Source organism: Schistocerca nitens, chromosome 4, assembly GCF_023898315.1.
Source record: "Schistocerca nitens isolate TAMUIC-IGC-003100 chromosome 4, iqSchNite1.1, whole genome shotgun sequence".
NCBI classification, from domain to species: Eukaryota; Metazoa; Arthropoda; class Insecta; order Orthoptera; family Acrididae; genus Schistocerca; species Schistocerca nitens.
In genome coordinates, this window is record NC_064617.1 from 134,587,272 (window position 1) to 134,614,201 (window position 26,930).

General features: G+C 39.3%; 1 protein-coding gene across 2 annotated transcripts in view; it reads left to right on the top strand.

Annotated features, from left to right (window-relative positions):
- Positions 1-26,930, top strand: part of LOC126253394 (ubiquitin thioesterase trabid) — a 119,642-nt gene that overhangs the window by 81,461 nt on the left and 11,251 nt on the right. For both annotated transcript variants that reach the window (XM_049954695.1, XM_049954694.1), the window contains exons 7-8: positions 4,704-4,927; positions 25,135-25,283. In XM_049954695.1, the coding sequence (XP_049810652.1) occupies positions 4,704-4,927; positions 25,135-25,283 (373 nt within the window). The remainder of the gene's footprint in view (positions 1-4,703; positions 4,928-25,134; positions 25,284-26,930) is intronic.

Genomic DNA, 26,930 nt, shown 5'->3' on the forward strand with positions numbered 1-26,930 from the left:
CTCAGTACAGCCGATAGATACACAAAAAACAGAACCGAAAATTTACATTCCTAGCTTTCGGAACAAATGTTCCTTCATCAGGGTGGAGAGAGGGGAAAGAAAGGGAAGAAGGGAAAGTGGATTCAGTTACTCATAACCCAGGTCATGAAGCAACAGGGAAAGGAAAACAGGGAGGGTAGCAAGGATGGAGGCATGGTTGTCAGAGGGAAGCCAAAGATCTATCGGCTGTACTGAGCTGACGTAAGTACTGGCCAGCCCCTCTATCTCTTTGTTAGTATTTGTTTCACATCTTTATATCAGATTTTCCATTAATCATTTAGACACCTTATTTCATCTGATAATTTGTCGAAAATTTTTATAGCAGCATGTTTTACCGCTTTCTGTGCCAAAGATAGGTTGAGCAAAGGATAGTGTAAGTGTTTCTTTTTTCTGGTATTATAATCATGAATGTCACTGTTGTTTTTAAACTGGTCCATGTTGTTGCGAACAAATCTCATTAGTGAGTAGATGTATTGTGAGGCTGTTGTAAGAATTCCCAATCTTTTAAAAAGATGCCTACAAGATGTGCTACTATGAACCCCACATGATTCTAACCACTTTCTAACACATTTCTCATTTTAATCTAAGGGTGTTACCTCACTTCTTTTAATATTTTATTGACCTGCCCATCATGCCAATCTCAGAGAAGAACCAACAAAGAGTATTTTGTCATGGGTTCATTTAGACAGTGTGAGAGCATTATGGGGATGCTCTATAAATCCCAATGATAGAAGCTATGAGGTATTTTGCTTCACAGAGAGGTTTAGTGTTGAAATTCTGGAAGATTACATTCTAGGAAGATGCTGGTAACAAATTGCTTCCTCTCATAGACGTCTCGGAAATGACCCCCATGAGAAAATTATTTAAATTGGAGATAATACGAAGATCTGCTGAACACACCATTCATGAACCCTCCACAACAAACTGTAAGGTGGCATGCAGACTGTAGATGTAGCTGTCCATCTAGAATAACTGGGGGGCCAGCAGGTTGGACACAAAATGTGTGCTTACTGCTGCCTCACAAATCCAGGGGTCCTTCACTGTTTACAACAATCTTCCAACCCCCCCCCCCCTCCCTCTTCCCTTTGTGGTACTTTATGCTTGTTTGGTATGTGGTTTCATAGTTCCCTTCTTATGCACCTACTGTCTCTCCCCCCCCCCCCCCGCCCCCTCCCCAAGAAAAAAAAAGGGGGCCACACAACTGCGGTCTCATAAGAACATACTAAGGGGTTCATTTGGATGCCCATGTTCTTCCTTTCACTGCTTGTGTTGTTGTTGATTTCATAGAGTATGGAGGGAGAGGCCCCAGTATTGTGATGCCTGTAAGTCCATGAGATAAATTCAATTTAGATTCTTGCATCCCTGTTCGATCTGCACTCTGCTACTGCTCATCTTAGTGTGGGAATGGCATCACATCTCATGCTACATGAAAATCCTCAGTATGGCTATTCGGAAGTCCTTGTAATATGATAGTAGCTAAAGTACACCAAGAATCTGTGTTTCACCTGAAGATATGTCTTATGATGACTTTTTGACAAAGCAGTTGAAGTACAACAGTATTTGTAACATTCTTCAGTTTTAAATTATATCTTTTTTTCACTTAAGATATTTTGTAGGTTGCTCCTTTCTCCAAATTTATCCCATTTCATGAGTTCACAGATGTTTTTATTTACCTTTTATCATGTAGTCTCTCACTTCCAATCTGGCTATGAAAATCTTCATTTTGATTTTAATTCTAGCAAGTGCACTCGCAAAAGGTGGAAAGTTGCCAGTCAAGTACAAGGATGGCGTTGTTACATAGTACGGTTTGGTATATTATTTTGTGATGTAAGACGTGTGTTAATTTAATTTGTGATGCGGTTTCATATATACAGCATTCAAAAGTACAAGTATCATGTGATACTTGTTCAAATAAAGGAACTGGAATACAATGATTTTTTTATGGTACATTCCCAACAGTAATCCATCGAAAGTTAATGAAGGTTCATAAGGAATCTGGTCATTAATGCTCAGAATTGGCAAACTGGTGGCTAAATTCGAACGTGTAGTTACCTCGAGGGTGATCCACATAATAAAGGTAATCTCAAAACTGCTACCACAGTTCAAAACATAGGGAAAATATGCAATGTGATACTGGACAAATGGCAGTTAAAGGTGTAAGAAACAGTTAACACCAATGTTACCAGGAGTACTAATTTGATAGGCATTTACAGGTAAATTAACTATGAAAAAGTTGTATGAGAGATCAGCACTCATTATATTGCATGTTCACCAGAAACATATGTTGAGATTGTTTTCAAGAGAAACAAACTGATTTTGAGAACTAGTTGGTCACTGTGGATGAAATGTTTATACACTACCTCATTCCAAACAGAACAGAAATCGAAGCACTGAGTGGAAATTAATAGCCCTGCACTCAGCCTGTCTACTTCATGTGCTGGAAATATTATGTCTTCATTTTCTGTACAAAGAACGGAAGCTTCTTATTGTTTACATTCCCTAGGATTAAATCATATCAGATAGATATCAGGAAACTCTTCTTAGACTTATACCATATTTACTCGAATCTAAGCTGCACTTTTTTTCCGGTTTTTGTAATCCAAAAAACCGCCTGCGGCTTAGAATCGAGTGCAAAGTAAGCGGAAGTTCTGAAAAATGTTGGTAGGTGCCGCCACAACTAACTTCTGCCGTCGAAAATATGTAGCGCTACACAGGCTTGCTTTGCAGGCACAAAGATAAATACTGGCGCCAAAACCTCAAAAGGGTGGAAGACGAGCTTTTTTCTCTGCCCCGAGTTTCGACCACTGCATTTTCATACATTATCCAACGAAACAACGAAGTGAATACAAATTCCGTATTGTTGATCTTCGAATGTAGCATCATTTCAATGTACTACGAAAATCCGACTGGTAAGACTGTTTGGGGTTTTTGTCAATATGGCTAACTCCATGTTCTGAATTTTTTTCCTACCTGTGAGAAGAGATGGTTGCTAATAGGAACTTTTATGAATTCTGAATCACATGCAGTATTCTATTCACCATAAGAATAATACGAATATAAACATTTTGCGATGTATTCTTTCGTGTTTGCTGCTATCTCATTTAAATCCTATCTGCCTAATAAACTACGAAACTAGAGTGAGACAACAGCAAACACGGAAGAATATACATATCATGTCATGTAATGTTTATATTCGTATTATTCTTATGGCTAATAGTGATACAGTCAGAAATGAAGCACGGCAATTGACTAGATTTTTAAATCTAAGATGACTAATTTCTGTGCAGAATGCAATGTAATGTACTAAAGCGGCGTCTGCAAAGATTTTCAAACGGGGAAAATTTTTTGCTAAACTCTCGTTCAGAACATCTATCATACGCAGTCTATTATTTGGTTCTTGTTGATCATTATCAAAGAAAGCAGCAGTGTAAGTAACAACAAACAGCAGTCTCTTGCCGTTGTTTCGCTAATGAGACAATTCCTTTTTTTTTTTTAATTGTAAGCTGCGGTAGCGCGCAGAAAAGCAAACCATGCCGCGAGTGGCGACAGGCCGTGAACACGCACTATCAGAATGCGACAAACAATGCATCACACTGTACAGTAATGCATTTTCAGCTTAGAGTGACGTTAACACCTATAACAAAGAAAATGGCACTTATCAGATCAAAGAAAAATAAGCAATCAATTCAAACCAGACGAAGCACGTGAAAAAGGAAGGGTACCCGTATCAATACGGACGGAGCGCCTGACGCATAGCAATGGCTGCCTTGTAAAGCTTAACTGCTAAGCGTACGACTCGAACCAAACTACTTAGTTGTATCGTCATTCATTCGACCTAAATTGTGTCTCATATTAAAATGGACCAACTTTGTTTCGATTTGGAGGTGCGGCCTAAAACTTTTCTCTCCTCTTGAACTTCGAGTCTCAAATTTCAGGTGCGGCTTAGATTCGGGAAAATTTTTTTCCTTGATTTCGAGTCTCATTTTTCAGGTGCGGCTTAGATTCGAGTGCGGCTTAGATTCGAGTAAATACGGTACTTACACATATACCTCTATGCTCATCATATTTTGTCAAGACACCTCATCTTCCCACTAAGCTGTTTTGGCTTGGGAAGACTGAGACATTGGAATTAAAAATTGTTCAGACATCCCTCATATTCACCATATTTGGCACCCTCTGACTTCCACTTATTCCCATATCTAAAGAAATTTTTACTGGAAACCATGTTCAGTCTAACAAAGTATTATGGTGATTTTAGATGGATATTATACAGATCTAGAAGCTTCATAGGTCAAGGATGTAATCTACTCTGGTGACAAAATGTTGCACAGAGTGTCTTAACAGAAAAACAGATTGCATAAAAATGAGTGCATTTGAGATAATGAGACCTTGTCTAACAAATTTATAGCGTAAAATGGAGAGGATAAAGGTAATTCATTGTATAGCTGAGGTGCTAATAGATTGGTTGACATGCATGTACACAAGATTGAAATTGTCACTGGGCATTTGGGCAGTGTCGTCCTTCAGAGCTAATCGACAAAAATACTGATACATATGCCTGTTTAGTTTGTCCATTTATGTACCCAATCATTACAAGAAAGAACAAGGTTTTGATTTTATGAAGGAAATATGTCTTTAATTAGCTGTAAATGCTGTGTTCACAGGTGTTTACTTGCCACTTCTTTGGGATCCCAGTTTCTGTATACGTTCGCCAATAGCCCTTGGATACACCAGGGGCCACTTCTCAGCACTTGTACCTGTGGAACAGTACAGTCCTCTGGGAGCTGGTGCCGGAGCCAATAACCTCAGGGCAGATGAAGTTACCTTCTTGCCTCTCACAGATCGTGACCGGAAACTCCTTCCTGTTCATTTTCTCACACAAACAGAGGTTTGTTAAAGTTCCAAGTTTGGATATTATTGTTCTGTGTTTAGTGCTGTTTTGTTTTCAAGTTGAAAGATCTTCTCAACTATGAGGGTTGCCCGGAAAGTAATGCACCATTTTTTTTTTCTCAGCTGAAAACAATACTACGAATGTGAAATGTTACGTATGTATTATTTGAAGTCTCATGAGTGAGCGCGCCAAGTTTCCGTCACTTCCAACAGATAGTGTAACTGCAGCACAGTTTCAAAACGGTGTCTGTAGATGATGTACATTACAAGCAACATGCCATCATTGAATTTCTCATTGCAGAGAAAGAAAATGTGGGGAATATTCACAAGCACTTGGGCAAAGTCTATGGAGCATCTGCTGTCGACAGAATTACAGTTAGTCGCTGGGCATGGAGGGTGAGGTCATCAGAAGGTGGTTTGGCAGAGCTCCACGATTTACAGCAGTCACACCCAACAGCTGTCACACTCAACAGCCCTGACCTAGCCCTTTTGGACTTCCACTTGTTTGGGCCATTAAAGGATGCCATTCATGGAAGACATTTTGAGAACAAGGGGGAGATGATTCACACATTGAAGCACTGACTTCGCGACCAGGACCAGGGTTGGTACGTGCAGGGCATATATGCACTTGTTTTGTGCTGCTGGAAGGCCATAGAATCGGATGGAGATTACGTGGAAAAATAGGGTGCATAGATAAAACACCATACTCTCGTGTGTTTAATTCTAATTATGTTCAATAAAGAATACTTGAAGGGAAAAAAAATGCAGTGCGTTACTTTCTTGGCAACTCTTATAGAAAGTACATTTCATTTCTCTATATGAGTTATTTGAGGCTATAGAACAAGATGAGGGCTGAAGGATTGCGAAAAGAAAGAGGGGATGATCCATTGTGATAGAGTACAAATGCTGCCAGATGGATCACCCATGTTACAAAGGGAAAAAAGTGAAGATAAGGATTTAACACATTAAGAATTAAGCTGTTGGAGACTGAGCACAAGCTCTATTGGGGAGTAAAGTTGTGTGAGGCCTTGTTGAAAGAATCTTCCTGCGATAATGCCATAGAAACTGTAGGAGTGCTAAATCTTGGTGACCAAGTAGGGATTTGAAACTCTCTTCTCCAGAAGCTGACTTCAGTATCTTAACAGCTATGCCACTTTAGACTCCGTTGTTACGGGGAACACTTAGCAGTACTACGAAGCTTATGAGGAACCAAATGCAGAATTAAAAATATGTTTGAGTAGTGGAGTACCTCAGTGTAGAAAAAATAACATGTAATTGCAGCAGCTCTGCGATTTATCGTGTGCTTTTAAGGCCACTGTAAATTTAAGTCTCCTGTACTTCCTTTTAATCAAAACTCCTGTATCATTTGAAGCACCTATATTACTTTTATAGATCAAATTATGAATGATAAACAGAAAATACAGAATACCTTTAGTGTTTGAATGAACAGTCATTTTGCATGTTGAAGGAGAAGTACCAGGGCAGTTTATGCCTATGTCATATCAACAATTGAACAAGACTTGTTTTGTTTACTGAAACCTCATTCTGTTAAGTGTTTTCTTCATTGCTGCCAGTTAATTTGGAAAGTGATCCTCTACCTATAGATAGAGACAGGAAAAAAATCACTGTACCTTATGGGCAATTTTGTTGTTAGTTTTTGCAGATGTCATTGTTATTTACTGCTGACTTGCTTTTCTTTTTGGTTGTTTATTTTTTCCTATTTAACCATTTCTCAATGTTGAAAATGAAAGTGTACCTATTGTTTACATTATATGTATTACACCATATCCCATTACATCACATTTATTTACATTACACTGTAGAAGAAAACAGGGAAATAAATTGTTTACTTGATAATTAAAGAAAAAATAGTAATTTAATACAAGTAGGTTTTCAGATAAGTACTGCAGACTCTTTTTAAAAGTAACAGTATTGTCATTATTTCTAAGTATCGTTGGAGAGATTATGCCACTGTTCCGTTGACTCTTTCCTGTAGTTAGAAAATAGCCTCTCACCGTGTACATTAGAACACTGGATCCAAATAGCCTTGAGTGCCACAATAGCAGATAGCTGATTATTGACTCATGTGGCCTGCAGACATAGCTGTGTCAACATTTCCTGGCTACCTAGACATTTCCTGCAGAGTAGGTGCATTACTGACAATGGAAACAACCATCACAACATGCTCAGATTTAGTGGTAAGATAGCCCATTGAATAGTCTGTCAAAAACTGAACACTGATCACACATTGTGACTCTTGCGTTCCGCTTTGTAAGTTTTGACTCTTGAATTCCTCTCTTGTAACATCATTCACACCCATTTATTTGTTGTTTTCTTTTCTGTGAGTAGTCTATGCAGCATCTTGCCTGCTCTCACTATTCATCACATTTACTTGCAACGGTAATATATTCTTATCACACAACTCATATTCTATAACCAGTATATAGAATGACAATTGCCTAGACTATAGAAGGAGAATAGACATGTGAGTAACCGGACGGATAGTTTTAGTGATCGGGGGGAGAGGGGGTGGGGATATGGCATGAGGGAGTTTCAAACATGGATATTGGAGCTTCCCCTTCACAGTCAGAGACTATGACCACTTGGCTATGATGACATCACGCGATGTTGCACATTTTAAGTTTGGACCATTCACAGTTTCAGTTTTGCTTCTTTTTTCACAGTTCAGCACACTTTCTTCCTGTTTCCATGCTGCACCTGTGTTCAATTTTTGACGGGCTATCCACTGGGCCATCTTACCACTAAATCTGAAGGGGGGTACAATGGGGAATTTCCCTTGTGAGACCAGTCATTCCAGGCACAGACTGCATGAGCCTTGCAAATGTGTATTTTAATTGGGTTTAAGCTTATTGTCCTTGGATTAAAATGTGGCTCTAAGGCTTTGAAGACTAATTTTTTTGGATCTGTGGCCATGAGCGTTGACAACCTAGGCTAAAGAATACAACCCCCTACAATTCAATTCCTCCTTAACTATGCATAAAGCACTTGCTTGCCCTTCTATCTTTTTCAAAATGTTATTTGTTTCATCACCAAAAATTCTTTTGTCCATAGTGTTTGAAACATTTTTGAGCCATTTTAACTTTGAACAAAGTGGTATATTTTGAAATGTCTAAGAAGCCACTGGCATGATCTTTAACGAAACTTGTCTCCACAAGAGCGTAAATCACTTCATCATCTGTTAGCAAATTGACATACTTTCTGTCTGCAGTAGACATCACCTGCATGTTATCACAGCAGAAGAATTCAATCACTCCTTCAAAATTTTCAGCCATTTTGCCAATAGTGTAATCAACCAGTAGTTTATTTCTTCATACCAGATTGCATACCAACTTCCTTTGCTAACCTGCCTGCTGTATCTCTGAGGTCTCTGTTATTCACCTGTGTCGAGCTCTCAATGACCTGTATACCCCCTTTTGTACTTGTCTGCACTGTAAAAGAAAATCAGTCACAGGGCCAGCAGATGAAGCATCCTTCTGGCTCAGCTATGTTATCAACACTGGGCAACACTTCATACCAGTTGCTAAGGTGAAAGGAGCCAACCGTGCTGCCAGTTCTTGCTATCACCCTCCACCAACGCATATGCAAAAAATCCACCTCTGTATTCCACTAGCCCTCAAGTGAGGACAAACTTGTCATGTTGTGCATTGGAAGGTGCAGAGACATCGGGATTTTCAGAGGATTCCGATAGCACCAATGTTTCACTACTTGCGCCTCAATGTCATTGCAGCTCATAGCAGTAGCCTGGAGCCGTCAACCATGTCCAACACAGCTTCTAGCTCTTTCTGGACAGTGGCCAATCCTCCAGTGCCCACACACACAACAAAGACAGTCCTTACTCATTTATTACTGTATAAGACCATCAGATAAAATACAAATCAAAGCAGTTGGGACTACTGAGAAATAACACAGGCCATAATAAGAAATAAAATTACATCTTGGGTTGTCGGGTGTTCTGCCGGATATCAGCGTCGTACTTGCACGATATTTCGGTCACGTAGCTCGTAACCTTCATCAGGTGCGACCTGAGACTGCTCCTCGAGTGGACCTGGTCCAGTATTTATGCCTATGGCCTTCCCCCTCCACCAACGGCTGCAGGCGCTTCCTCTGTAGTCCGCGCCCATTCCTTGTGACCTGCTGGAGCGTTGCTGCTCTGTTTTCCATCCGCTGCGGTTCTAGGTGTTCCCTCTGCGGTCCGCGCCCACCAACCCCGCTCCTGGGGGTTTCATCTACGGTCTGGGGTACCAAGCGTTCCCCCTGCGGTCCGCGCCCGCTCACCACGACCTGTTGGAGCGTTGCCGCTCCGTTTTTCGTCCACTGCGGCTCTGGATGTTCCCTCTTCGTTCCGCGCCCACCAGTCCCACTTCTGGGTGTTCCATCTTCGGTCTGGAGCTCCTGGCAGTCCGTCAGGGGCTCGTTTTCCATCTCCATGTCTCTGGTTCTTCTGTTTGTGCAGTGTTGCAGCTGGCCCCGTTGCTCCTTTAACAATTCCAGAGCCGGATCCCAGGCTCTGCTTAGCTGGTACCCTTTGTCACGGTTCATAAGATCGTCAGCCATTTTAATTTCTATCGATTCTCTTATAACACTGTCCCAAAATCTGGGTGTTTGTGCTAGAATCCTGGTATCCTCATACTTCATGGCATGATCTAGTTCTAGACAGTGTTCAGCAATGGCTGACTTAGTCACCTGTCTTAATCTAGTGTGCCTCTGATGTTCTTTGCACCTGATCTCCACAGAAATAAAATTAACTGACTACAGTGCTACTAAAGTTAAGATGCACGCAAAATATAAAAATGGATATTCTAACAAGGAACCCCATAAGTGTAATATCACAAAAGGCAAATTATGTTTATGGCATTCAGTGCCACATATATTGTCTACCATGCAACCACAGTATGGCAACTGGAACAGCACTGGAGGCATCCAGTGGTGAGAACAGCATGAGGCTACTGAGTGTAGTTGGACTGCTTAGTCGATGAGTAACTGTCAACAATGCTACAGTTCTAATGGTGTCGATACAAAGCAGAGCAATGGCAATGATAAACAAGGTAAGCATTGTTTTACATCTATAACAGCAGTTGCCAGAGTTGACATTTTGTCAGAAAGGAACCCAAGGGATTTTGCAGAATGAGAAGGAAGTGACAGATGAAGTATTGGCATTTCTGCAAGATAAGACAGTGGAATTCGTGTTATCGTACAAGCTCGACTGTATGGAAAATTGACTTGAGAAGTATACATTATCCTTGTCGGACGGGGAGCCACAAATCCCATCTCCACTGAAATTTAGTAGAGGACATACATGTAAGAAGCAGGTACTAAACATAAGTACGTAGATGGAAGATCATCTGCACCACAGTAAATAAATAAATAAATAAATAAATAAAATAAACAGATTTCGAGTAGATCCACAACAATATGACCATGTAGTACATAAGAAAAACTATGGATATTCAAGTGAGGACAAAGCATACTTGTTACAAAAACTAGTGTTTGCACATTTAAAGGATGCTCTATACAATTTTGATTTCAAGGGAAGCAGTGGATAGTTGCATAACTTCAAACAGTGCTATAGGATTGGAAGACGTAAGCTAACAAAATTTCGAACAAAATGTGAACTTGAAGATGCACAGCAAACTGTGGAATTGGCCTGAAAATTTGTGGGTGAGATAAACAAACTTATCCTGTCATTATAAAGGAATTGTTTTCAACTCTGACCAGTCAGGATTCAAAGAGGAAATGCATATGAAAGGAACCCTGGAGAATAGAAAGTTCTCAAGATCAACTAACAACAAAACCTTAATGCATCTGTATACGGTTATTCTGACTGTTAATCTCGATGGTAAATTGGCTGGAAAGTTATTTATTGTGCTGCAAGAAGTTGGAAGTGCTCTGTCCCCTATGATTATTTCTCATATGCAAGATTTCACAACGGCAGTAGGGAATATTTATGACACAGGAAGCAAAAGTAGGACAATAGATATAAGAGAACTAAAACCATAGTATGAGCACTGCTTTTGGCGAATAGCTGGTCAAAATAACTTGCTTTTGCTTCATTCTTGGTGTGCATATAAAAATCGTACTCCATTAGAGCAAATGATCCCTCCTGTAAACTGTGACATTGCGATTCATACCACCTAGAACCACTGGACAAATTCAGCGTCTGGATGTTTGTTTTTTTCCATGCCTGTAAAACATATTACTGCACTATCTGTAGCCACGCCATAAAGGATAGCCAATTTTATGATAAGCTCTGTGATATCACTTTTCATCTGTTCTTGTCACCCTGTTACATCAATTTGATTCTACACGCATTCTCTGGGAGTCGATACCTAGCTGAACATCCTGCACGGTTTGTAACTTCCAAGACGTTCACCTTTGGTTTTGATGGTGCAAATCTTTGTGATCACTGTGGCGTACCAGTTTTCATTTGGTGTTCATGGTACAAGTTAATGATTTGTTTTGAACATTTCTTGAATGTCGACGATGTCCATTTTATGAAGTGTATTACCTACATCCCATAGAAGGTTGATCTCTGCATCTTCCTGGCACTCATTTTCTGTTATCCAACTGATTCACATCTTGATTTTTTATTTTTCTCCCCCAGAATATTGTTCCTCTCACAAATGTTAACACAACACTTCCAAGAGAGCTTTATTAAAGACTGAACTTGTGACCATGCATTTATGGGGATCCTTGTAAGCAGAGTTTCAGTACTCCATTTGATGATGAACAGGCAGCTAGTGAAGTATGTGCAGACATTATTTGTGGTACCATCCACAACTCTTCTTTATGGAACCAACAGCTGCACATGTTCCTTGTGTATTGTACAACTGTGAATAAGATTCCATTATTGCATCGGGAATGTCTTTGACAGTGGTCACCCTAAGAATGGCATAACCAATAAAAAGTAAATATTACAACAAATGACGTGAATTTTGCTTCCAAAAAAGTAATATATAGATTGAAACTCGTACTTATTAAAAAGCACAGTGTTACAAAAAGAATAGAAGAGAATATTGAAATAATTTATGTCTTTAAACATAATAATTTATTGCTCTTGTGCACTTAACTTTACATTTTGAGTCTCTTAGCAATGGGTAATGACAGACAGAGGTGCAAAATCAGTATTCTCTTGACACTTTTTCTTAATGTACATGCTTAACAGCTGCAAAGAATTAACACATGTATCTCAAGGCTTTCTTTTTATCGTTTTTGGTGGGTAAAGGTTTCTCTTGCATGGCAGGGAAATCTGATATGTCTGATGATAAATGTTTGTTTTCAGAAGGTCTTCCTGCCTTCACTGAACACTGACTCATTAAATAGTATCTGTTGTGAAATCTGCATGGCCACTTCTCTCTTTCATTCTGCTGCTAAAATGCACTGAACAGTCAAACATCTAACATTATTGTAGTTTTTTGTACAATTATGTCTTCAGAGTAATAGTATTGTATTAGTTGTTGGTACACTGTTGCAGGAAAAGGGCAATGCCAAATTCTCTTCTAAACGAAATAAACCTTTGTAGTCATGTTGAGAGGGGAATGTTCATAGCTATTCGCCATAAATGAGATGTAGACAGGGTGATTATTTATCACTACTGCTGTTCAAATGAAAATAGAAATGTCTAAATACAGAATGGTACAAGATTAACCTGAAGAGTGTTGAAATGGGAAAATCTAAAGGCAATATAAATTTGAAGTGTTTAGGATTCACTGTTAACCTTGCTTTACTGGCCAGCAACATATCAGGAAATCCGATAAGTTAAATCACTACAAAAAATATCACGGCAAATCTGCCTCTTAGTATCCTTAAAAAAGTTATGAAAAAGTAGAAATTGTTAACTGACCTACCATTTATGAACAACTCCATAATACAAAAATAAGAAATCAAAATAGTAAACTAAACCCTTTGGGGATAATCGTAACATATAACCTCGGTGAAAATCCTATGTAGCACAATATATTAAACAAACTGACAAAAGCACAATATGTCACTAAGAACAGGCATAGGAAAAAAAGGCCTCATATCCAGGTGTACACCATTGTATAAAAGCAAAGCTTGCAATATTTAGTTTGATTTGAATTTACCTTGTGCTGTAAACATGGTATAGCCTCCACATTAAAAACGAGAAAGTAGCTTTGCAACCATAAATTAAATTTACAAGCAAAACCATTTTCAAAACAATTGACACTGTAGACATAGACAGAATACTCAAGATACAACAAATAGTCAGGTATTGCATAAATAAAAAATCACAAGAAAACTGATACTGGAGACTATCTTATAATGAAACGCTCTACAAGGAAATAGAACTGGTAATGGCACAATAAAGAAGAAACTTATTTCATTTGCAATAATAATAGGAAAATTATGGAACAATAAGATCAACATTATATGGATTGCAGAAATCGAAGAAGATGCAAAGAAACTCTCCAATCCAAGATCAACAGACATACATGGGGAAAGGTGATTTCAGACAAAGATAGAGATTCGAGAGAATGAAGTTCTGGGCCAGCGGGAAACTGAAAAACCCTTTTTATATACTTGACAATAGTAGTGTAATAAGTTCTGGGATTCATGCAGAAAAGAAAGTCATTTTATGTGAGGGAAAGCCATTATGAACCAAGCATTCTAATATCAAATGCATGTTTCATTATTATTGGGAAACTACTGGAATATCCAGGTGTACACCATTGTATACAAGCAAAGCTTGCAATATTTAGTTTCATTTGAATTTACCTTATGCTGTAAACATGGTATTGCTTAGCCTGTAGTGCCTTATACTCACACTGAATCAGCATTTGTGCTGGCCTCTTGAGCCAAACAGTCTTTCACCCAACTCCCAGTATAGCTTTTAGGAAGCTCCCGCTGGCCGCGGTGGTCTTGCGGTTCTAGGCGCTGCAGTCCGGAACCGCGGGACTGCTACGGTCGCAGGTTCGAATCCTGCCTCGGGCATGGATGTGTGTGATGTCCTTAGGTTAGTTAGGTTTAAGTAGTTCTAAGTTCTAGGGGACTGATGACCTAAGTTGTTAAGTCCCATAGTGCTCAGAGCCAGGAAGCTCCGTATGTCACTGTTCACTTAATTCACCTGAAGTGTGCTACACAGCACTTCTTTGTACATTATTGTCTTTTTATTTAAGAAAGGAATAATAAACCTCATGATGTCACATCCTCATCATACTGCACGAGTGAGGTTTCAGAATCCCTTTCTTGATCTTTATGTGTTAGATCTTTTTTGTTTGTATTGTGTTAGAGTATTTGTTTTAAAGTACTCTCCACATTCAAGAGAATGGGGTTCTCAAGAGGTCTGTACTGAGTGTCACCCTTTGCTTCATACTGATCAATCTTCTCAGGGAGGCTATGAGATGATTCAACCATCTCTGAGCATTCGTATCGGAGGACACTTCCACAAACCCTCCTTTCCCACAGTGTGTATCCAGCCCATGTATTTGCTTGGAACTATACCTCAAACCAAAGGAAATAGCTGACCCCTCTGCCTTTCAGCATTTGTTTCACTTAGTTCTTTTTTAATCATCTGTGTTGGTGGTGGAAAGGTTGATAATTGAATCAGCTATACCTTCACACATACCACAGTCAGAAACTATACTCTTTACCAAGTGGGTGCAATATTTGTAAGGCAGATTTCTTGGCTATCATTCAACCCCTCCTGTACATTAGTAGGTAAACATACAATAGCTTCTTGATATGTGGCAATTTTATTGAGTAGTTTGTTTTGCGTAAATGAGTGCTACTTTCAGATCTTGGTTTCAACTGTGCACAACCTTTATTTTAACCTCCAAAGCACCAGGAGTACCATTGTGTTCCCTAAACCACAAGTCGTTTCGGGATTTTGGAAAATGAACTTGTGGACCATGTAGTTGAGCAGGTTACCAAGAGGGAAATTTTGCATATAAGTGCACCTACCACCCACCATAATCACAGACCTTGCCATAGTGGGGTGGCTTGTGTGCCTCAGTGATACAGATAGTCGTCCTGTATGTACAAACATACACTTATGTGATCAAAAGTATCTGGACACCCCAAAAGCATATGTTTTTCGTATTTGGTGCATTGTGGTGCCACCTACTGCCAGGTACTCAATATCAATGACCTCAGTAGTCATTAGACATCATGAGAGAGCAGAATGGAGTGCTCTGTGGAACTCACTGACTTCGAACGAGGTTAGGTGATTGGGTGTCACTTGTGTCATACGTCTGTATGCGAGATGTCCACACTCCTAAACATCCATAGGTCCATTGTTTCCAGTGGGATAGTGAAGTGGAAACACGAAGGGACACAGACAGCACAAAAGCATACAGGCTGACCTTGTCTGTTGACTGACAGAGACTGCTCACATTTGAGGAGGGTCATAATGTGTAATAGGTAGACCTATATCCAGACCATCACACAGTAATGCCAAACTGCATCAGACCCACTGCAAGTACTATGAAAGTTAGGCGGGAGGTGAGAAAACTGGGATTTCATGGTCGAGCAGCTGCTCATAAGCCACACATCATGCCGGTAAATGCCAAATGATGCCTTGCTTGGTGTAAGGAGTGTAAACATCTGACGATTGCACTGTGGAAAAATGTTATGTGGAGTGACAAATCATGGTACACAATGTGGCGATCTGATGGCAGGATGTGGGTGTGGCGAATGCCAGGTGAAAGTCGTCTGCCAGCATGTGTAGTGCCAACAGTAAAATTGGGAGGTGGTGGTGTTATGGAGTGGTCATGTTTTTCATGAAGGGGGCTTGCACACCTTGTTGTTTTCCATGGCACTATCACAGCACAGGCCTACATTGACGTTTTAAGCACCTTCTTGCTTCCCACTGTTGAAGAGCAGTTCTGGGATGGCAATTGCAAATTTCAATATGATCGACCACCTGTTCATAATGCACGGCCTATGGTGTAGTGGTTACATGACAATAACATCCCTATAATGGACTGGCCTGCTCAGAGTCCTGATTTGAATCCTGTGGAACACTTTTGGGATGTTTTGGAATACCGACTTCATGCCAGGCCTCACTGATCGACATCAATACCTCTCCTCAGTGCAGCACTCCGTAAAGAATGGGCTGCCGCTGTTACCGTATTTACTCGAATCTAAGCCCCACCTGAAAAATGACTCGAAATCAAGGAAAAAAAATTATCCCGAATCTAAGCCGCACCTGAAATTTGAGACTCGAAATTCAAGGGGAGGGAAAAGTTTATGGCCGCACCTCCAAATCGAAACAAAGTTGATCTCTTGTAATATGAGACACAATTTAGGTCGAATGAATGACGACAGAGCTACAGTAGTTTGGTTCGAGTCGTAAGCTTAGCAGTTAAGCTTTACCAGGTAGCTATTGCTATGCTTCAGGCGCTCCGTCCGTATTTATACGGGTACGCTTCCTTTTTCATGTGCTTCGTCTCGTTTGAATTCATTGCTTATTTTACTTTGATCTGATAAGTGCTGTTCTCTTTCTTATAGGTGTTTACGTCACTCTAAGCTGAAAATGCCTTATTGTACTGTGTCATCCATTGTTTGTCGCATTCTGATAAGTGTTTACAAGCATGGCTTGCTTTAGTGCGCGCTGCCGCCGCCTACAATTTTAAAAAAAGGGGAGAGAGAGAGAGGAATCGTCTCATTAGCGAAACAATGGCAAGAGACTGCTATTTGTTGTTACTTACGCTGCTGCTTTCTTTGATAATGATCAACAAGAACGAAATAATAGACTGCGTATGATAGATGATGTTCTGAACAAGAGTTTAGCAAAAAATTTTCTCAATTTGAAAATCTTTGCAGGCGCCTCTTTAGTACATTACATTCTGCACAGAAATTAGTCATCTAGTCATCTTAGATTTAAAAATCTAGTCAATTGCCTCGCTTCATTTCTGACTGTATCACTATTAGGCATAAGAATAATGCGAATATAAACACGACATGGTATGTATATTCTTCCGCGTTTGCTGTTGTCTCACTCTAGTTTCGTAGTTTATTAGGCAGACAGGATTTAAATGAGATAACAGCAAAAATCAAACAATACATGGCAAAATGTTTATATTCGTATTATTCTTACGGTGAAGAGAATACTGCATGTGATTCACAATTCATTGCGGTTCCTGTTAGCAACCATCTCTTCTCACAGGTAGGAAAAAAATTCAGAACGTAGAGTTGGCCATTTTGATTGACAAACATCCCAGTCAGTCTTGCCAGTGGATTTTCGTAGTACATTGAAATGCTGCTACATTTGAAGACGAACAATGCGGAATTTGTATTTACTTTGTTGGATAATATATGAAAATGCAGCGGTCGAAACACGGCGCGGAGAAAAAAGCTCGTCTACCACCTTTTCTTCTTCTTCTTCTTCTTCTTCTTCTCCTCTCTCTCTCTCTCTCTCTCTCTTTTTTTTTTTTACTGGCGCAGAGATTTTGGGGCCAGTATTTATCTTCGTGCCTGCAAAGCATGCCTGTGTTGCGCTACATATATTCGAAGGCAGAAGTTGTGGCGGCACCTACCAACATTTTTCAGAACTTCTGCTTGCTTTGCTCTCGATTCTAAGCCGCAGGCGGTTTTTTGGATTACAAAAACTGGGGAAAAAGTGCGGCTTAGATTCGAGTAAATACGGTATTTTTCTTGAGGATCGGCAGCTGTGTTTTGTGACTAAATAATGATGGTTCTTCTCAAGTAAAATATTATGGACATAAAACAGTGCCCCATTCAGATCTTTGGGTGGGGACTGCTCAGGAGGGTACCATCATCATCAGGAAAAACAAAACTGGTATCACCAGATCAGTGTGTGGAATAATGTTGACCCCTTAATCGATAAGGTAATTAGAGAATTTAAACAGGTAAATTGGTAAGTTAACATTAGATACAGTGAGAATTAGTGAAGTTCAGTGGCAGCATGACGACGACTTCTAGTCAGCTGTGTGCAAGGCTATAATTACATAAGCAAATAGGGGTAATGCAGGAGTATATCTAATAATAAATAAGAAAATAGGAATGCAAGTAATCTACTATGAATGAACAATACAGTGAAAACAGTATTATAGCCGAGATAGACACAAAGCCAACACTATCACAGTGGTACAAGCTTAAATGCAAGCTAGCTTTGCAGATGTTCAAGAGATTTAAATAATGTATATTGAGATAAAATAAATTATTTAAATAGTTAAGAAAGAAAAAAATTATGATGGAGGACCAGAATTTGATTATAGAAAAGGGAAAATAGGAGGAGGATGTGGACTGGGGAAAAATAATCAAAGATGAACATTCCTTGTAGAATTTTGCACAGAGCATAAGTTAATTATCGCTAATACTTTGTTTAAGAATCATAAAAGGAGGTTGTGTATGTGGAAGATACCTGGGGCACTACGAAGTTTCAGATTGATTTTATAATGGTAGGACAGGCATTTCGGAACCAGATTTTCAGGGTCAGATGTATAGACTAACCATAATTCATTTGTTATGCACTGTAAATTAAACATGAAGAATATGCAAAAAAAAAAAAGGAAGAGTTAGGAAGTTAAGAAGATAGGTTGAAAGATTTAAACATGATTGACTGTAGCAGGGAAAAGGTATACAATAGAATACAGATGTGTTATTTTAAGAGATGAAATACTGTAGGCGGCAGAAGACCAGACAGATAAAATAAGGCCTAGTAGAAATTCTTGGCTATCATAGCAGATAATGAATTTAAATGATGGCAGGATGAAAAACTAAAAGTGGAGGAACTTGTGAAAGGGAATACTGACATTAAAAATGAATGTTGGAAAGTGCAAAATGGCTGAGCAAGAATGGCTAGAGAACAAAGGAAAGTCTGTAGAAGCTTCTATAAGTAGGATAAAAATAGATACTACCTGTAGGAAAATACAAAGAGAGATTTGGAGAAAAGAGGAGCAGCTGTATGGGAGCTCAGATGGAAAACCAGTTTTGCACAAAGAAGAAAAAACTGAAAGGTGGAAGGAATATATAGAGTACTATAAAATGAAAATGAACTTTGAAATCGATATTATAGAAAGGGAGTAGGTGAGGTGCGATCTATGGAACTGCAAGAAGAATTTGACAGAACAGTGAAAGGCTTAAGTGGAAACAAAGCCCCTTGAATAGACAACATTGTCAGAACTTTTGAAATCCTAGTGAGAGCTATTACTAAGTGACTATCCTGGAACCCAGAACCTGGTACCAGTTGCAGCATGCCTATCTAATGGCTTAGAGTGGCAACAAAAATTTGATTTTCAATGTTTCACGTAATTCTTGACAGAATTTAAGAATTTAAAATTCTATCCTAATCTACTCGTTAGGAGTAGTGTAATACAGTACAGGAGTAGTGTAATACAGTAAGGCAAGAATTGCAGTGGTAAACTGTGTTTTTGTCTTGAGACAGTGTAACTGGCATGTACAGATCTTCACTCAGTATTTGAGAGTAAGAGCACTGACCAACTTCCAACAAACTTCACACATAATTTCAAACATATGTGAAATGTTTTCTTACTGACACACCCCCACGATATGATGAATTGAAGAAAGCTTATCACTTGCTACCTTTTCACTTTTTGTACAATATGACTTCAGTATGAGACATGACCTTTCAATTTATTACATCTTTACTACTGACTCTATTCACAAAAGTTTGCAGACAGTATCCACATACACCACTAAATGTACCTGCAAAATTATGTTATTATACAACACACAGTTCAGGAAACATGATGCCATAGACATTCAGATGCATGTTAAAATCTCCTTTTGCTTAAAATGGAGCACAAATCACCCAGGTTATATTCATCCAGAGTTTCATAGTGAGAGCAGTTCACAACTTTCAACAAACTTTAAACACAATTTCAAATCTGTTGTAAACTTTTTCTCACTTACATTCTTAACATCAAACATTTAAAAACATTAACTCATTTGTAAAGTAACCAAATGTTTGAAGCTGTTTTATATGTGAGAATTTGATTCTTTAAAGAATCAGCTGTTTGCTGATGGCAAAACTATTTCAACTGGTGTACATGACGTATGACACAGGCGAAATACCCCCAGGCTTCAAGACGCAGACAAAATACCCTCAGGCTTCAAGAAGAATGTAATAATTCAAATTCTTAAACAAGCAGATGGTGACAGATTTGAATATTAGTGAACGCTAAGTTTAACAAGTAATATTTGCAGAATACTGACATCAATTATTTGCAAAAGAAAGAAAAAGCTGGTAGAAGCCAACCTTGGGGAAGATAAGTTTGGATTACAGAGAAATTTAGGAGCATGTGAGGCAATACCAACCCTATGAAATGTCTAAGGCTGTGTCCTGCATAAGCATCAGAAGTGATCAACAGTGAGCGACATCTGGATATGCGACAATCCAACAACAAGGAGCAACATCAGGTGATAAACTCAGATGTCCTGCATGTGAGTGACCATCTCCCTCTACAAGATGGCTACTTAGAGCCAACCAGTTGTTTCTATAAAATAAACTAGAATACTGTAGCTCGAGAGTAAAGCCACAAAATTAACTTTATTTAGGAAAATAAAGCGAAAAGGAATCATCAACTACAAAGACCACCAAACAGATTCTTTGAATACACATGAATGAGCAGAGGAGCATTTGACTATCTCATCAATAAATTAAAGATGAATGTTTTTTCATGATCAAGAACTTTTAATAGCCAATAAATGCGAAAGAATGGCTGTGTACCGTAAATGGAAAAGAATGAGTTTGGCACCAGAGAGCTAGCTGTGTTGTAGTGGTAGCATCCTCTGTTTGCAATTGCAGCTGACAGAAGGACTGAGTTCGGTCCCGGCTACTTCTTATATTTTAACTGACTCAGCTACAATTATACATATACTGTTTACACTGCATCAAAAGTATATTTTTAAGGTCTTGCCGAAGTACTTGATCTTTACACACTTATCCCAGTATATCATAAGCATTAAATTCCTGATAAAATACAAAGAACAACCATGAAATTGTTGCGAACTTAATGGAAGACATGAAGGCTAACCCTTAAAGTGTTCCATTTTTTAGTGGGTACGCGAACTATCAAAACTGACATTGGTCTCACTTAGGGGTGAGACCAATGTCAATTTTGATAGTTTCCGTACCCAGCAAAAGATGACAACACTTATATCTAAGGTTTTACTTTTGAAAGTTGCACTGTTTTTCCACGCATGTCATCAGTTCATCAGCACTCAGTGTTAAGGCCAAGTGTTTCAGTTAATCTGAATAGTCTGTATAAGTAAAGCATAAAAAATCTTTTGAAAAGGAAGTCAAACATTTTGTGAAATTATTTGTCTAAAAATATGAAACAAAAAATGTAAAGAAACATTTGATGCTCCTCATTTTCTGTTCATGATTTCGAGCATCATTCAAAGGCACTTATAATGTTTCTCTAGTCTATTTATTTCTTTTACACAAGTAATTTCACAAGTTTTATTCAGAAAGAACGATCTTACTGATACCTCACTTGCCTTCCTACCTTCTTCTGTTCTTGAAAATCGTAACTTTGGTACTTGATTAGACTGAAGCCTTTTTGACACTTCGTTTACATAGGTTACATCTGCTTCTTGTGAAATATTTCAAATTTTCTTTAACTCAGTAATTAAATTTTCCATAATTACCCTGATTACTTTCAAGCCATTAAATATTTTCATCCAAAACTAGACCTCATGCTGGTAACTTTGATACCCCATTTGCCTCTCTCTCTCTCTCTCTCTCTCTCTCTCTCTCTTTCTCTTTGTTTGGCTCTGAAAATTGAGACAAAATCTCATTGTGTAATTTATAGTGAGTCTTGTTTTCACTCTGCCCACACATGACAAAAACGTGTCTAGTGTTATTCTGCAATAAAATAGTCGTTTCTGTGTGCTTTTATTTCCAAAAAATGTCGTTTTGATATCTTGAACCGTTTGAGATAAACTGTTTTTACGACCACTTCATTCCCAATGCACAAGAAAGGGTTCGGACATGCCGCGAGTGACTCTTGGATGGATATAACAAACAGTACTTCAAGAATGAAAAGAGATATCATTCCTTTCACAACTTTAAATACAATTTAGGTATGAAACTTCCTGGCAGATTAAAACTGTGTGCCCGACCGAGACTCGAACTCGGGACCTTTGCCATTCGCGGGCAAGTGCTCTACCAACTGAGCTACCGAAGCACGACTCGCGCCCGGTACTCACAGCTTTATTTCTGCCAGTACCTCGTCTCCTACCTTCCAAACTTTACAGAAGCTCTCCTGCGAACCTTGCAGAACTAGCACTCCTGAAAGAAAGGATATTGCGGAGACATGGCTTAGCCACAGCCTGGGGGATGTTTCCAGGATGAGATTTTCACTCTGCAGCGGAGTGTGTGCTGATATGAAACTTCCTGGCAGATTAAAACTGTGTGCCCGACCGAGACACGATCTCGGGACCTTTGCCTTTCAAAGGCCTTTCAAAGGCAAAGGTCCCGAGTTCGAGTCTCGGTCGGGCACACAGTTTTAATCTGCCAGGAAGTTTCATATCAGCGCACACTCCGCTGCAGAGTGAAAATCTCATTCTGGAAACATCCCCCAGGCTGTGGCTAAGCCATGTCTCCGCAATATCCTTTCTTTCAGGAGTGCTAGTTCTGCAAGGTTCGCAGGAGAGCTTCTGTAAAGTTTGGAAGGTAGGAGACGAGGTACTGGCAGAAATAAAGCTGTGAGTACCGGGCGTGAGTCGTGCTTCGGTAGCTCAGTTGGTAGAGCACTTGCCCGCTAAAGGCAAAGGTCCCGAGTTCGAGTCTCGGTCGGGCACACTGTTTTAATCTGCCAGGAAGTTTCATATCAGCGCACACTCCGCTGCAGAGTGAAAATCTCATTCTGGAAATAATTTAGGTATATTGGTTACATTTCATACACAATAATGTATGGCCTAAAATGAACTATACAGAAAATCTAAGCAATGTGATTTTATGTCTGCAGACTCTTAAAAATTTTGTACAGCCATGTACACAGTTTCATGCAGCACAGTAGCTATGACAAATAACAAAAATGAATTCAGACCTTTATCAAGCAAAGATATTAAGCTTTAAGATGCAGAAGAATCAAATTTTTTCACTGAATAGATTTCTTAGAACCAGATGAGTATTCCTTAGCTGCCAGTGCATCTGCTCCGCTGCTTTGCTGAGAAGACTTGTAGTGGTCACTCTCACTGTCACACATGCTCCAGCGACAAGATTCATACACATTTGAATTCAAATGTCGTTAGTTGTAGCAGAGGACAGGCAGTGCTGTGGATGTCACCCATGTAGGACACTTCCGTAACCATATCTGCGGTGGTATTTTGTTGTCTGAAGCTGTCAGCATGCTGTCGGTCCTGTCACTTACATAGGACGCGGCCTTAGGAGATAGGTCGACTAAAGAAATAAATAAATCAGTAAAGGAGAACCTACATTTTTAGCATTTGTGGACTTGGAGAAAGCTTTTGACAGTATGGACGAGTTAAACTCTTTGCAGTTCTGAAGGAAGCGGGAATAAAATAGAGGGAGCAGAAAGTTATTTACAACTTTTATAAAAACCAGATGGCAGTTACAGGAGTCAAAGGGCATGACAGGGAAGCAGTGGTTGAGAAGGGAGTGAGGCAGGGTTGTAGCCTGTCGGTGACGTTATTCAATCTGTACATTCAGCAAATATTAAAGGAAACCAAAGAAAAATTCAGATAAGGAATCAGATTTCAGGGAGAAGAAATAAAAACTTTAGATTTGGCATTGACATAGCAATTCTGTCTGAGATGCAAAGGACTTGGAGGAGCAGCTTAACAGAATGCACAGTGTTTTGAAAGGAAGATATAAGATGCACATCAACAAAAGGATATAAGATGTACATCAACAAAAGTAAAACAAGGATAGTGAAATGTAGTCAAATTAAAACATGAAGAAGAGAATTTTTGAACATAAAAAATAAATTTTGGTATTAGGAAGTCTTTCCTGATGGCATTTGTCAGGAGTGTAGCCTTGTATGGGAGTGAAATGTGAATGAGGTTTTCAGACGATAACAGAATAGAAGCTTTTGAAATGCGGTTCTGCAGAAGAATACTTTTGATTAAATTGGTGGACTTCTTAACTAAAGAGGAGGTATTGAATAGAATTGGGGAGACAAGAAATGTGTGCCATAACCTGACTAAAAGAAGAGATCTGTTGATTTGTCAGTTTTAGTATTGGGGTGAAATGGGGGTGGGGGTGGGGGGGGGGAAGTGAGTTAAAAATTGCAGAGGGAGACAAAGAGGCAGGTACAGCTGGTCCAAATGAATGTGGGATGCAGTTTTTTGGAGATGAAGAGGCTTGCATAGGATAGTTTGGAGAGCTGCATCAAACCAGTCTTTCAAATGAAGACGACAACAGCAACATGCAACATGAAAGAGAGAGAAATGGAAATGAAAGAAACAAGAAATTGGCTAAACAGCGCAGATAGCAACACTTATAGCCACTTGTGGTGGCTGTACGCAATTTCTCTTATTACTGTGTGATGGCATGTTGTGTAATTGACATTTTATTTATTGAGTGTATACATCATGACAAAGCTGTTAGTGGATTAATCACATTGTAAGATAGCTATAAATTGCCAGAACTAGTAACGTGAACATTGTGGTTATTAGGCAATCTAGATTTAATAAATTATTGTATATACAAGACAGTATTCTAGATTTTGGAACTATTAGGTCCTACTTTGGGGGAGAGGAGCATAAGTTGTGGAAGGTTAAAATTGAAGTACATGTCACTCAGACCCCAGTATGGGGGGGGGGGGGGGGGGGGAGACTAACTTGTAATGAGGATGAAGATAGGCAAATATGAAGGAGGTGGTGTCACTGCATCTTTGTCCAGCCTTGCCCTATCATCCTGTGGCCTGAATACGCTGGCCTTCCGCTCAATCTTTTGCAACCTGTGCCCCCCCCCTCCTCCTCCTCCCCCAAAAAAGGAACTAATAATCCTGAATGCTAGGATTTTTTTTGTAATGTTTTAATAATTTTTGATGATCTCTTCGTCTTATTCTCGAGGCAGTTTTAAACATAGATTTGTTACCAACTTCTGAACAGCAGCTGAAATGTGCACATTTTTAGGCTTGTCTTTATATGAAATAATTTTTTTGTTTGTTGTCTCTAATTCTGTAATATTTATTTTAAGCATAGACAGTCTAAACTTTGTAATGTATTTTTTTTCTGAAAGAATTCTTATTTTCCCTTTGCATGTAACAGGTGGGTCATGAAGATGCAATCTTGCGACAGTGGATGGATGTCTGCCATACAGAAGGAGGAATTATGGTGGCACAGCAGCATCTCCATAAACGGCCACTTTTAGTAGCTCAAATGTTAGAAGAATGGCTGAACCATTATCGAAGATTAGTGTAAGTAGCATGGATCATTGTAACTGTAATACTTCCATGTTATAGGACAAGTCTAGGTGTAACTTCAGTGAGTTGAACAAGCTGCACCCTGCCCTCCCCCCTCCTCCCACTGCACAGGCGGACACACGCAGAAATGTAATAAAGGTAAGGTCGTAATGTATTTACAAATGATTTGTCATGTGTCTTTGACTTTACAACAGATGCATTTAAAAATGGGGATACACGAGAATGGTTTGGTAAGTCTGGTAAAAAGCAAGAAAAGATTTTTGTTTCATAAACAACTCACCTTATTTCGTGACAGGCAAGGTGTGATAATAAAGCAATGAGACTGATTTACTTTGCAGCATGTGGCAACCCTGCAGGCTTGTGTAGGCACAATATCTTTGACCTTGGTCTATAAGCTGCTTCTAGTCAAAGTGGCACATCGATGCAACTGCTCAGTCGTGAGTTGTGATGTAATAAGTTAACACATGTTTGTGTCTCTCATCACGGAAATGGAACTGCATAATATTGTGCAACAGTATGCCATTCTTTTTGCATTAAATTGGGTGAAAAAGCAACGACAACTTATGATAAGCTTAAGAAGGTTATGTCAAGAGCTCAAGTTTTTCGCTGGCATAAAATGTTTAGTGAAGGCAGAACGAATGTTGAAGAAAAAGACCGCAGTGGACAACATCAACTTTACGGATGGATGTCAACTTGACCAGGGTGCGTGATCTCGTACGATCTGATCCAAGATTATCCGTGAAAATGATTGCAGAAGAACTGAACATCAATCGAGAAACTGTTCGTCTAATAATAACAGAAGATCTTGGTATGAGAAAGATTTGTGCAATAATGGCCCCCAAAAATCTCACGGCACAACAGGGAGAAACACAGAAAAATGTGGCAGCTGATCTGTTAGAGTAAACGGAAATCAACCAGAATTGTTGAGCCATGTTATCACTGGTGATGAAAGTTGGTTTTTCAGTACAAACCGGAGACAAAACGCCAAAGTTAGCAATGGTGCTCAGAGAGGTATCACCCAGACCAAAAAAAGCTCGCATGTCAAAGTCAAAAGTGAAATGCATGCTTGTGTGCTGCTTTGATTCCAAGGGAATTAATCATAAAGAGTGGGTGCCTCCTGGACAAACAGTTAACCAACATTACTACAAAGAAATTTTAGAAAGACTTCGTAAAAAGAGTTCTTCGTTTCCGTGGCAACATTGCTGATAATTGGATTTTGCATCACGATAAGGTGCCATCCCATACTGCTCTGCCAGTACAGCAATTTTTTTAACCTCATATCAAATTTCAGTACTACCACAGCCACCTTATTCACCAGATATTGCTCCATGCGACTTTTATCTATTTCCAAGAGTCAAAACGGCGATCAATGGACACCATTTTCTAAAAAACACAAGATGTCCAAAAAGCTGTGATGAGGGTCTTGGAGGATATTACAGAAGATGAGTTCCAGAAATGTTACCATCAATGGCAGAGGTGCTGGAGAAAGTGTGTGCAATCAGAAGGGAACCACTGTGAAGGAGACAACACTAAACTTGACTAAAACAGTAAGCAACATTTTTGTTTTTCACATCAGTCTCATTACTTTATTGTCGCACCTCGTAGTCCCCTTTGAGGGATATACATTTGGCCCAATGATCC